This window comes from Simochromis diagramma, unplaced genomic scaffold, assembly GCF_900408965.1.
Source record: "Simochromis diagramma unplaced genomic scaffold, fSimDia1.1 OVJJ01000308.1, whole genome shotgun sequence".
NCBI classification, from domain to species: Eukaryota; Metazoa; Chordata; class Actinopteri; order Cichliformes; family Cichlidae; genus Simochromis; species Simochromis diagramma.
In genome coordinates this window covers 656,384-669,484 of record NW_024386785.1, presented here as the reverse complement: position 1 = coordinate 669,484, position 13,101 = coordinate 656,384, and the positions used below count along the sequence as shown (strand labels likewise).

The window sequence follows — 13,101 nt, the reverse complement described above, 5'->3', positions numbered from 1 at the left end:
GGTTCAGGATCCCCTGCTGCAGGATCTCATTCCTAATAAAGGTCCCGTCTCCGGAGGAACCCGGCTGACCATCAAAGGACGACAGCTGCTCACCGGGCAGACGTCTGACCTGAGCGCCTTCCTGGGCACCCAGCCCTGCTACATGTAAGTACAACGCCACGGCTTCTGGTACTGCAGCACCAATACTACTACTTGCCTGACTTTCTGTCTCCTCGCCTGTTCTCAGAGTTGAAGAGGTGAATGACACGCAGCTGGTGTGTCAGACTGGTTCCAGCAATCGGACGGGTCTCGTCCCAGTTCGGGTTCTGTTTGGTAAAGCCGAGCGGACTATTCCAAACGTTACCTTCCATTACCTCGAAGACCCCGTCATCACCAGCGCCATACCTGCCGAGAGCTTCTACGCGTAAGCGCCAGTCGCCTTACACCTGCACTCGATCCTCACACACACGCACACCTGCTAATTAGCTGCTGACCGTTTTAGGGGTGGGCGTGTCATACGAGTGGAGGGCAGGAACCTGGATGTGGTGCAGCAGCCAATCATATCTGTGTGGGTGGAGCCTCTAGAGGTACAAAGGGTGAAACGGAAGAAACGACTGGCTCTTCTCACCTCCAAGCAGCAGCTCGTCTTTAACAGCACCATGACAACGGTAAGACAAACGGACCAATCGGAGACGAGCTTTTAAAATTTTTAGCCTGTCTCACGCCTGTTTTACCTCCCCGTCTGCCTCTCAGGTATCAGAGCGCTGCTCCATCCTGTCGTCCTCTCAGATGACTTGCCCGACCCCCAGAGTGAACCCAGAGGTCAAAGTTAAGGGCGTCTGGTTTCAGCTTGATAACGTCAGAGTCCACTATGAGAGCATCAAGGTACCTCCCATGATTAAAAGGGTCAAACACCAGGGTGGATTATAGTGAGAATACATCCTTGATGACTTCCTTCACTCGTCCAGTTTTCTTCAGCGTCTGGTCCTGTGACGTTTGATCGTACATCCACGATGCACTGCGAACAGGAGCTGCTCAGAGTCAGTTCTGCTGCTTTCACAGGAGCAGATTAAATCTCCAAAATCTGAATTTTGTCAGTTCAAATACTTTTTAAGGGGTGATACTGGGCTGCTGTATGGATTTATTGGAATTAGGAGTGAAGCGGCACACATGCATTTCTTTATCAAAGCCTAATTTTTTACTTCACTTTAAACACAGTGTGACGCATTAATATGAACAAATGGGGCATATGTTGTCACGTTGCTTCCCTAACGTCTAGCAGAGCCCCACAAAAATTTCCACTTCGTTAATTTTCACATAGTCAAATATAAAAGCATAAAAAAAGGATGCAGATGATTGAAAATAAAGGATGCGGCTCTAGAGGGATTTGAATAGCAATTTACTTAAAAGAAAAGGAAGGGACTGAAAGGGTTTTAAATAAAAGGAGATTAAAAAAAAGCAGATTTTAACTGGAATTATTCCCGAGGCTGAAAAATGAGGCATACGTGCTTTGAAACCTGCCTGACAGACAGGAATCCAGTGTGAATGAAGCCTTACTGAACAATTTTCCACTTCTAATGCTTGATGGAAAACCTTTTTGTCTCTCTGCTTGTCTGTCTTCCAGGGTAAAAGCTTCACTTACTATCCAAACCCAGTTTTATTTCCAATCAACCGAGAAAATCTAGATGTGCCGTTCCGTTTCAAACCTGGAGGAGTGATCGCTGTGGAGGTACAGCAACTGTCGTACGTGAATCCTGAGCCATGCAGACGGAATAAATTCAGATTTAACCTCCGTTTCTGTCTCTTTTCGTCCGTCAGGGCCAGGACCTGACCAGAGCCATGTCCAAAGAGGAAGTGAAGGCTTGGCTTGGAGATCAGGAGTGTGACGTGAAAACTTTGGACAGTACTCACCTGTACTGTGACCCTCCAGAGGTCCAACCACTCAGTGTGGATGACAGCCATGAACTTCCTAGCCTCAAGGTGATCTTTGGTTTTGAGCTGTTGGCTTTTACAGGGATTCATATCCAAGGCAGAGATGCTTTTTAGGGATTTTCCAGCTCGGTTGGTATACAAGGGCCAGTGGTTTACTCATTCTCACACTCAGCCTTTTTCACTCTCTGTCTGCATGTCTGCATGTCTTCTGTTAGGTTTTCATGGGAAACCTGCAAGTGGACCTGGGATTGGTTCAGTACGACAGCAACTCTCTGCTGCCTGCTGTCCCATTGGCTGCTCAGATCGGTTTGGGGGCAGGAGCAGCTGTCATCATCCTGTCAGTGTTGGTCATCATCCTCATGTACAGGTAAGTATCCACCTGTGTCTGAAACCAGGTGTGTTTTTAGGCGACTTTCCTGTGCTGTTGTGACATCTTGTTTTGGATTTTGTTTCCTCTCAAACCGCTTTATTTGTATTTTTGTGCTTAAAAAACAAAAAGGACAATCACTTCATTTTTGTCTGCAGTGACATTTTAAAAGTCGACTCAATGTTTTTATGAGAATATTCTTCATCTCATCATTAATCTTCAGTGTTTTTGTTTTGTTGTTTTTTGCTTTGTGCAGGAGGAAAAGTAAACAGGCTCTCCGAGATTATAAAAAGGTTTTACTGCAGTTAGAAACTCTGGAGATCAACGTGGGAGATCAGTGCCGCAAAGAGTTCACTGGTATGAAAACACATTTTAAATGAACTGCAAACCTTCATATTGTGTTGGACTTCTTATTCATCTGGATTTCCTGATGGCAGATCTGCCCAAAAATGTTAAAACTTTAAAGATTTACTGAGCCCTCTGTGTTTGATTGGATACATTTAAATTTAAACTCTTTAAGTTTTTGAAATCTCAAGCTGCCATTTGCTCCTCGTATACCTCCTGTCCTTCAGACCTGATGACAGAGATGATGGATCTGAGCAGTGATGTGGGAGGACCAGGAGTCCCCCTCTTGGACTACAGGATATATGCAGAGAGAGTTTTCTTCCCTGGCCAGCAGACGGCGCCACTGAGTCGTCAGCTAGATCTGCCTGAGTCGAGGAGGCAGACTGTGGAGCAGGGCCTGCAGCAGCTCAACAACCTGCTCAATAACAGACTCTTCCTCACCAGGGTGAGTGGAGATAGTGGGAGGAGGCAGGAGAATGGTCATATGACGTCTAAGACTCACAGGTGACATTTTTTCTATATGCCTCTGTGTGTGTGTGTGTGTGTGTGTGTGTGTGTGTGTGTGTGTGTGTGTGTGTGTGTGTCAGTTCATCCACACTTTGGAGGCCCAGCAGGGTTTCTCCCAGCGAGATCGTGGCTACGTGGCCAGCCTGCTCACCATGGCTCTGCACGACAAACTGGAATACTTCACTGAAGTCATGAAGAGCCTGCTGCAGGACCTGGTGCAGCAGTATGTTGCCAAGAACCCCAAACTCATGCTGCGCCGGTACGCAAAGCAAAAGCAACTTCAGTCACATTAGAACTCAACAGGAAGTCTTTTCAGGTTTAAAGGTGTCTGTCCTGCTGATGTCTTGGCTTGCCTGTTTGTCTTTCAGAACAGAGACGGTCGTTGAGAAGATGTTGACCAACTGGATGTCCATCTGCCTCTATTCCTTCCTGAAGGTAACTGTCTCTCTGGCTCTGTCCCACTGCCTGTCCCATCTCACCAGGTCCCTGACCACATCCCAGTAGAATCATTGAGGTGTAGTCCATTTTTCTTTTGCCATAATTGTTAATTCACATTTCAGCAGAGTGTATCCAGAGATTGATACATTTCTTTTTGAGTGTTGTGAATTAGAACCAATCAAAAAACGCGAGATTGTCTCAGTGTTGGGTATAACACTACCATGCATAATGTTGGCCACCTGGTCGCTGCTCTTTTTGTCTATCAGGAGGTGGCGGGAGAGCCTCTCTACATGCTCTACAGAGCCATAAAGTATCAGGTGGACAAAGGGCCGGTGGATGCTGTGACGGGAAAAGCCAAACGAACACTCAATGACAGTCACCTGCTGCGGGAGGACATTGAATATTGCTCAGTGGTAACCAGAGTAACAGACATCACACTGATCTGCAGCTGAATCACTGATTCATTTATGACAAGTCATCTCTTTCTCTCAGACTCTGACAGTGCTGGTGAAAAACGGAGTCGAAGTTCAGCCATGTCCTGTTAAAGTGCTCGACACCGACACGATCACACAGGTACATGCTTGTTTGTATGGTAGGGCGGTGTCTATTTTTAATGCCTTCACACCTTTTGGTTATACTGCATATGATAGTAAGTGATATGTGATGGTGATAGAAGTTATTGTGGCTACAAATATATATTTGATTAGCTGAATAAACCTTGCTTGGCATAATTTCAATTCAATTCAGTTTTATTTATACAGCACCAAATCACAACAACAGTCGCCTTAAGGCGCTTTATGTTGTAAGGTAGACCCTACAATAATACATACAGAGAAAAACCCAACAGTCATATGACCCCCTATGAGCAAGCGCTTTGGGTGACAGTGGGAAGGAAAAACTCCCTTTTAAAAGGAAGAACCCTTTGCCAGAACCAGGCTCAGGGAGGGGCGGCCATCTGCTGCGACCATCTGCTGCTGCATAAGAAATAATAGATGATTTAATAATTACTGATGTTTCATCAAGGGACAACTGTTAGGTCATGCAAGCAGCTATTAATCAGTGGCTACAGCCCGTATAGCTGCAACTGAGGGCAGCTGTACTCTGTCAAAACCGAAGTCCTGATGTAAACCTGCAAGCTGGAAGGCGGAACAGGTGTTAAATGATGATTTAAAAAAAGTGTTATTTTATCTAAACTGTATTGGTTATATTAATAATACTAATAATACTGTGTGTGTTCATTTGCAGTGTTCATTTGCAATGAAAAGCCCCTGCAGTTAGTAACTGCTAAAGTTAGCCACCTTTGACTAGTTTTCTTACTTTTAGAGTTTTCATTTAGGCAATTACTCTTTGGGAAAATGCCTACCTTCTTGTTTCTGGTTGCCGAAGGGTCCAGTGGCATTTGCAGTGTCTAGCATTGCCATCTTTTGTCTCACCTTTCTGACCTTCTGCAATGTAAGCCCCTCCCAGTCTCGCTATTTTTCACAGCTCACTGAGCTCAGCTACATCGATCCATCGATAAAAAGTGCCCTCTGGTGGCATGTTCTTTCTGTTGCACTACAATACAAAATTTCACTGCAGCATTTAATTTCAGATTCATAGAAGTAGTCGTCTATATTCTTAATTCCACTGGGATTTCTAAATACCTTTGTCACTTTGCTGTCTGCTTGTGTTCAGGTGAAAGATAAGATTCTGGATCAGGTCTACAGAGGAGCTCCATTCTCTCAGAGACCATCAGCTGACAGTCTTGACCTCGGTAAACACCTGTCTCACCTATCTGTTGTATGAGATGGCTGAAAGTAGATTAAATTGGCCGAAGCATTAGTGGGTGTTTTAAATATTCGGTTAGTGGATCTGAGAATGCATAGTGTCATCATATCCGTAGATCCAGACTGGCAGCTCATATGTACCTGTTTCTTTGTCAATAGAGTGGCGTTCAGGCCAAGCAGGTCATCTGACCTTGTCGGATGATGATGTCACAGCAGTGGTTCAAGGTCGTTGGAAACGACTCAACACACTGCAGCACTATAAGGTGAAAACAACTGGCCAATTGTGTTCCACCATCACCACCTTCTCTGCTCCTCCTTCCAGTTGTCCATCTCCTTGTTCACATCGTTCTCTGCTCTTTGGTTCTTCAGGTTCCCGACGGCGCCACAGTCGCTCTCATCCCTCGTTCTCAAAGTTCAGGTGGAGTGGGAGTCAACCAGGTCTTCCAAACTGGAGAGAGTAAGAAACACATCTTAACAGAATATCTCAATATTAAAAATATAATGTAAAACCCTAAAATCTAATACTCCCAGAGATTAAAATTAATGTAGCACAAAAAAGAGGAAAAATAAAACTCTGTGTAAAAGTATTACACCAAAACATGGTGGCTGACCGTCTCTTTATGGTGGCTGCAGAAACGCCAATGCTGGAGGGTGAGGAGGAGGAGGGTCTCCGTCTATGGCACCTGGTGAAGAGCAGTGAAGATCCTGAAATCCCAAAACACAGAAAGAGCAGTATGAGGGAGAGGGAGAGAGCCAAGGCCATCCCAGAGATTTACCTGACCAGGCTGCTGTCCATGAAGGTAACACACATATCCTTACCTTTAGGCATTGTGGGGACGTCAGACATTGTGGGCACCATTGATTCTGGAGGTTAAACAGCAAATTAATTTCACATGGTGGAGATATGCGCAAAATAGATGTGTGTGTGTGTGTTCTGATATTAGTGTGTGTGTGTTGTTGCCATACCATCTTTTACCACTAGGGGGCGGTAAAGAGTTAACTCTCCACCACACACCTCCACAGACAAACTCTTGGTCTGAGGGGTGTGTGGGATAAACACTAAAACCTTTACAGGTATACCTGTTAAATTTAAGGTTATCTTTGTGCAGACTTGTTTGTTTGGTCTCCATTCTATCAGGTAGCTGTCCTTGCCATGTGATAAGTACAAACAAATACACGCCAGAGAACTGACCGCCTGGCTATCTGTCCTTCAGCTTTACTTTTCTGTCTCTCACTAGGGGACATTGCAAAAGTTTGTGGATGACGTGTTTGTGGCGATACTCAGTACAAAGCGTCCTCCTCCGATCGCCGTGAGGTTTTTCTTCGACTTTTTGGACGACATGGCTGAGAAACATGGAATTGACGACCCAGAAACTGTCCACATCTGGAAGACCAACAGGTGAGGCACACATCTGGTTATCCGATCGAGATTTTCAACTCCCACAACCCTCTCACCCCTTTCCCTCTCTCTGACCCATGTCTTTCTCCCTCCAGTCTCCCTCTTAGGTTCTGGGTCAACATCCTGAAGAACCCTCAGTTCGTTCTGGACGTTCAGGTGACCGACAGCATCGACGCCGTTCTGTCTGTCATCGCTCAGACCTTCATAGACTCTTGCACCACCTCTGAGCACAAAGTGGGACGGGTAAAAATTCTGTCTCTTGTTCAGCCTGGCTATGTATTGGTTTTGGTTTTTTGATTTTGTTTTCTAGGCTTCATGGTTACTTTTTCTCCAATCAGGACTCGCCTGTAAACAAGCTGCTGTACGCCAGAGAGATCCCCAGATACAAACAGCTGGTGGAAAGGTGAGACAGCTTCTTGTCCCCATTGTTTAACTCATAATGCACTATAGAGAGACTGTTTTTATGCTGTGGGGAAGATAAGATCTAATTTAGCTGATGATTCTTTGAGCCCGAGAGCCGCAGTACTGATAACTTTCTGTGTATGCGCTCAGGTATTACAGTGACATCCACAGTGCTGCGTCAGGCTGTTATCAAGAGATGAATTCCACTCTGACTGAACTTTCTGGGGTCAGTAAACACAGACTGAACAGAACCTGAAATACTGAAATTCAGCTGTAAGAAAAACTGATGTTAAAACTGTCTTTGCCTGTCTGCCTCCAGAGTTTTGCATCAGAAATGAACAATCTTGTGGCTCTCCATGAGCTCTACAAGTACATCAACAAATATTATGATCAGGTAATACACACACACACACACACACACACACGTTTTTATATCTTAGTGAGGAGATCTCATTGGCATAATGCTTTCCCTAGCCCCTAACCCTAACCATCAAAAATTAATGCCTAACCCTAACCCTCAACCTGACACTAAAACCACATTTTGAGTCTCAAACATGCCTTCAAACTCGTAGGAATGGGTATTTTGTCCCCATAAGTGATTGTTGGTCTCCACAATTTTAGTAGCATGCAAATTTTCTGTCCTCACATAGATGTCTAAACATGTACACACACACACACACACACGCACACACACACACACACAGGCTATGGGCTGGTAATGGCTTGGATGCTATTGGGATGAATGTAGATGGACGGATCAATGGATGGATACTTTAATACTTTAATTTCCCTTGTGGCATCAATATTGTGTTACAGCAGCAGGATAAAAATAAAAATAATGGAGTCTACAATAAATAAGCAACATAGTTAAAATAAAGGTGCCACCTATTAATGAGGGCCTTATACTGTGAGAGAGTGCTACATGGTATTTATATAAAAGTGATAAAAACAGTAAAGAATGGGATCGTCTGACAGGCATTTTCACCTCTCACTAAATCTATTTTCAGCCCTGACTTTTTTTTTTTAAGCAATTGTAAGTAGATTACAGGTTCATTGTCAGGTTTACCTGATAACTTTTTAAAAATAAAATAAAATAAAAAATAAATTCTTTTATTTACAAGAAAAGAAACAGAACAGTAAATCTGATTTTATCTCAGCATCTGTTTCTAAATAAATCTAAATGTTGAAGTCAGTGTATCCAAGTAAGTCACGCTGCCAGATCATTATCTGTTTTTCATGATAATCTGTGAAAAAATAGCCATTTTATTTGTTTTTATTTATAGGAAAAATAAAATATAAAAGTAGTTCTGAGGGAAAACGTATCTTATACTACAATATGTGAGTCCTCCACAAGTCTTCTGATTAAAAAACAGTTTGTGTCTGAATAGTTCGTATAAAGTTTATTTACTGTGAACACCTGTAAGTTCTCACTTAGCACTTTAATTGCACTACAAATGTTTTATATACATTTGCAGTGCATTAAGTGTAGTATATAAATAAAATACTTGGTAACAGGTGCACTCTTTTCTTCTGAAGAAATCACGAAGTATTCAGATTACATTGCATTTTTGCAATCCAGTGGTTAAAATGACAGATTACAAAAAAAGAAACAAACATGTATTTGGTTATTAGCAGCTCTCTAGACTAATCTTACACTTCTGCACTTGTCCAACTCTCTGTACTGTGTCTTCTGCTCAGATCATCATGTCTCTGGAGGAGGACAGTTCAGGGCAGAAGATGCAGCTGGCCTATCGGTTGCAGCAGGTCGCCGCCTTGGTGGAGAACAAGGTCACGGACCTCTGATGTGTTTTTATCTTAAATGAGGAGAGGAGGATGATGGAGGATGGGGATGAAGAATCATAAGAAACATCTTTACAAAGACTGAAGCAGTGGAAATGACTGGACTGCTGTGGCACTGTGTCTTCCTGCTGTGTGCATCTGTGTGTGTGTGTGTGTGTGTGTGTATGTGTGTGTGTGTGTCAGGATATATGAGCTTTTATAGTCCGACTCAGGAGATCCCAGGTCTTTAGATTTCCTCACAGAGCAGCAGCACTGAAACTAAAGTTAAACTAACCTAAACCAAACCTGAAGCCGCATTACGCCGACTGACACCAGCCTGTGGTGGAGAACGACAATCTTACCAATTAGATCAGGGAATATCACCATCACCTGCTGCCTTGCACTATGTTTCCCAGAGATCCCTGCTGTTCTACTGTCTGTGAGTCAAAAAGCACAAGTGAAATACTCAGATTCTCATGTATTGATTATTGAGCTCCTGGTCGCAGACGTGCTGTTTGTAAGTTTCGCCTTTTCTACTGAAACCAGCAGCTCTGATGTTGCCGATCTGGGCGGAGTTTTAAGAAGCGCAATAAAAGAACCAAAATCAGGGAGCATTTAAACCACGTTTCAGCGTGACTCCAGTTTCTCATTAACAGTGACCTGCTGGTCCCAGTTCTTCCAGCCTTCCTCAGTTACAGGTGTGGGTCCAGACTGCTTCATCAATCTGTTTTGTATGAGTGCAGCTTTAGATTTAGTTTGAAACTAAACCAGCGAGTGCTGAATGTGACCAAGTGAGGATCTTTGTCAGAGAAGAAAACAAATTCAATCCACATCTTTTTTTAAACTGTGGACTCCATGGAAGGGACTGCAGTGGTAACAGCATCCAGTGTGACAGTCCTCTCCTAGACTGTCCCAGACTAATGATCCAGTCTGAACTTTAGCTTTAAGAAGAGTGAGAGTTTGAAGCTTAGTCTTCAAAGTAAACAGGGTGTCTGCTTCCCAAAGCCAAAGTGGGAGCTGGCTCTACTTCTCTTTCTATTTTAGGAAACCCTTACTCTAGACAATCCTTTTGATTTCACCAGATGTGTTCAGCAGCATCTCTCCACTCTGATATGCTGAAAGGAAAAAGTACTTTTACCACTTACAGAAGTAGTTATGAATCAGGTGGGTGTCATGCATGCTCATACACACCACAATTGCAAACTTCAGCCACAGTCCTCACCCACATCAGCTGGTAGGTCAGCATGTTTTTAACTGCTTCAGCCTGCCCGCAGTTGCTTTGATGTGCAAGCTGCTTTGCAGCCCAGCTTCACCTTTCATGGTGCATCTGACTTCATCAAAGTGATATGTCTTCACTGATGTCTGCTCTGCCCTGTGCTGGGTCTTTATCTTGCTCTCCCTGCCTATTGCTGACGTGCATTGAAGGATATGTGCTCTAATGTCATTTTATTTCTAATTGTTAAAGTTCATAGATTATTTTAATGTTATAAATAAACCCTTTTGAATTGTCTATTCAGAAGGGTTTATAACCGTTTTCCTGTAACTCCATAATCAAGCTAAGAAGCAGGTCACTATGGCTATTGTGTGCAAGAAACTGTTTAACTCTTTTCTCCTTGAAAGGAACCCTTGAAGCTCTTTTCTGTCTTGTTTCAGTCCCTGTTCCTGCTAGTACGCTTGCTGGAACATTTTAGGTGATTGAAGGCTTCTCAGAGTGCAGCTGGAGCTTCTTAGGACCGAAGAAATTGAACAAAAGTCCAGCCTATGAATGACTGATGTCCTTAATTTAGACAGTATTGTGCAGGTGAAAGGAGGCAGTGGTGGAGACGGAGACTGGAGTCACACTGAATGTTGAACTGAAACATTGAAGTCAAACCTGCTGAAAAAACAATCTAAAATCTGTGGGAGGAGTTAAAGAGTGTGTGTGTGTGTGTGTGTGTGCTTGTGTGTGTCTGTGTGTTTGTGTAAGCGACATAAAGAGATAAAGAGTGGCTGTGTGCTAGCTAGTTACTAACTTATTGTGTGTACATACTGTAAGTCCTATTTATACTTATTTAATCCCAGCTGTGCCTTCACTCTTGCAGCTAGGTGGCGCTGTCTGTTCTGACAGCAGCCTTATTGATCATGTATCCCCCTGCTCATTGGGAAAATAAATCAGTTTAAATGCTTAACTTGTATTGAACCAGGGAAGGAAAAACAACAACAGCAACTTACACAAACCCTGACAATATGCCAGAAGAACCCACCCCCACCAAACACAACAGAGTAAAGCCACAAACCCTGAGCACAAACAGCACGTACCACACTGTGCTCGGCTGCTGTTTCAGGTCACAGATTGTGGCGATTGTAGCTTCCTGTTTTTCTCTGCTTGGCGTGTATGTCCCCCAGCATTTCTGCTGAGTTGCAACTGTTAAAAATGTTTTTTATCATTAGGTGGACGCTGTGTACTTCAAGAACGAAGCTACGAGTAACTTGAAACACTGGTCCAGGTGTCGTGCCACGGTTGTTACCGGCTGCTGCCACATCCATTGTTATGGTAGCCGTTTTCATCTACTTTAGATCTGCTGAGCTACACGTGACAGGTGTTAGTTTACAGCTCTGATATCAGATCTGCCCGAATCTAATGAGTGAAGTTTAAGAGATCGAAGGCTCATTTTTATTACCATTACCCAACACACGGTGGTAAAAGGAAATTGTAGACGTAGCTGCTGCATGCTACTAATGAAAAAAGGATGGATGATGAATTCAGCAGCCTGAAGAAAAGAAAAAAAAGGAAGAAAAGAAAGAAATCTGGTGGTGCACCGCTGGATCCTCCTGCATTGCTTGGCAGATGGCAGCAGGGTGAACAGGCTGTGGATGGGGTGGGTTTTATCTGTGCATGTATCTCACCAGTATCACTTTTACTGGGTAGATGGATGCTGCTGATGCCCTGCGTGGTTTTAATCACCAACCACAGAGCTTTCAGGTCTTGGGCTGTTCACATCCAGTACCACATTTTAAATCTATGGATGCTTTCTCGTTCTCATCAGTATTGTAATGTTTATAGCACAAAAACGGTCGGAGCCCTCGAGGATCCGGACTCACTGCACATACCGGGATTAAAGGGTCGTGTAAATTCCAGATCCCGGTTTAAAGAGTCGACATCTCTCGGGATATTTGGATTCTGCTCGACGTCACAGCTGGGTCTTCAAGGCAGCCGTGATGTTTCAGCTGTTAGTGTGTCGTCTTGGTCTTTGTGGATGGCGTTGACGACACTGGGTGCGTGCCCCCGGTGTTTATGGCCTCTGGCTGGACTGAACCTAGCAGGTGGACTCTGATGATGGTCCCTGCTACTGAACTGAACCAAACCAGAGACCTGAACCAGATTGTGCTGACCCAGTTCTTCCTGCTGGACTTTTCTTCTTCTTCTTCTATTTCTGACTCTGTGTTTTGCTTGTGTGCTTTTTGAGCCTGTGTTTGACCCGTAGTTGTAGTTCTTCGGTCACAATAGATTTCTGCATGCGTGTGTTGATGATGATGATGATGCAGATGCAGATTTATGGTGCTTCTTCAGTATAATTTTCTTTCTTTTGTTTTAAAGGTGAGGGGCGGGGCTTAAAACCTGCCTTGTCAGTGATGATGCGCATGTCACCTGATCTCTGTACAGTTTGATCCTCAGCTCTAATTGGTTGAGCTCTGTTTGTTACGAAATTGTTTTTTTTTCTACTATAAGGGAATAAAAAATAAATAAAAGAAACTTTAAGGGTTTGTATAAAAGAACTCCAGGATCAGTTGTTTCTACTGACTGTGTACAGTTTGCTAACAGTGTGTAAATGTGCCTGTAAATACCTGTCTGAGGATGATGATGATGATGATGATTCAGTCTGCAATGGAAATGTGCTTTTATTGTGAAAAGGCAGGAGGCCAAACACAATTTGTATCATGTAAAAATAAAGTTATAATTTTAACAGTTCTCAGCTGTGCTGTGGCGTCTCAAACTTCAGTTCTGATGTCATGATGACATCATTTCTCACGACATCATCATGAGAAGTCTGGATTTTCTGTTTCCTGGGGGGCGCTAGCGAGCGATAACGAGGCCCTCTGGACCTGTAGCATAAAACATTTTTCCTTCTGGATTATTTTTTATCATGTTTTTGACGCCAGAGGTGAGACAATATGTTTGGATCTTTTTATGAATTGTAATAAATCAC

At 43.5% G+C, this 13,101-nt stretch overlaps 1 protein-coding gene across 4 annotated transcripts in view; it reads left to right on the top strand.

Moving 5' to 3' along the window:
• plxnb3 (plexin B3) overlaps positions 1-12,863 on the top strand; it is a 92,250-nt gene extending 79,387 nt beyond the window's left edge. For all 4 annotated transcript variants that reach the window (XM_040022623.1, XM_040022625.1, XM_040022624.1 and 1 more), the window contains 23 exons: positions 8-144; positions 227-403; positions 482-647; positions 733-864; positions 1,604-1,708; positions 1,798-1,959; positions 2,127-2,278; positions 2,535-2,635; positions 2,851-3,068; positions 3,211-3,389; positions 3,499-3,565; positions 3,835-3,981; positions 4,061-4,141; positions 5,243-5,321; positions 5,494-5,597; positions 5,704-5,791; positions 5,968-6,134; positions 6,573-6,733; positions 6,829-6,976; positions 7,072-7,136; positions 7,286-7,361; positions 7,455-7,529; positions 8,834-12,863. In XM_040022623.1, coding sequence (XP_039878557.1) covers positions 8-144; positions 227-403; positions 482-647; positions 733-864; positions 1,604-1,708; positions 1,798-1,959; positions 2,127-2,278; positions 2,535-2,635; positions 2,851-3,068; positions 3,211-3,389; positions 3,499-3,565; positions 3,835-3,981; positions 4,061-4,141; positions 5,243-5,321; positions 5,494-5,597; positions 5,704-5,791; positions 5,968-6,134; positions 6,573-6,733; positions 6,829-6,976; positions 7,072-7,136; positions 7,286-7,361; positions 7,455-7,529; positions 8,834-8,938 — 2,892 coding nt within the window. In that variant the 3' untranslated portion in view covers positions 8,939-12,863. The remainder of the gene's footprint in view (positions 1-7; positions 145-226; positions 404-481; positions 648-732; positions 865-1,603; positions 1,709-1,797; positions 1,960-2,126; positions 2,279-2,534; positions 2,636-2,850; positions 3,069-3,210; positions 3,390-3,498; positions 3,566-3,834; positions 3,982-4,060; positions 4,142-5,242; positions 5,322-5,493; positions 5,598-5,703; positions 5,792-5,967; positions 6,135-6,572; positions 6,734-6,828; positions 6,977-7,071; positions 7,137-7,285; positions 7,362-7,454; positions 7,530-8,833) is intronic.
• Positions 12,864-13,101: the final 238 nt, after the last annotated feature.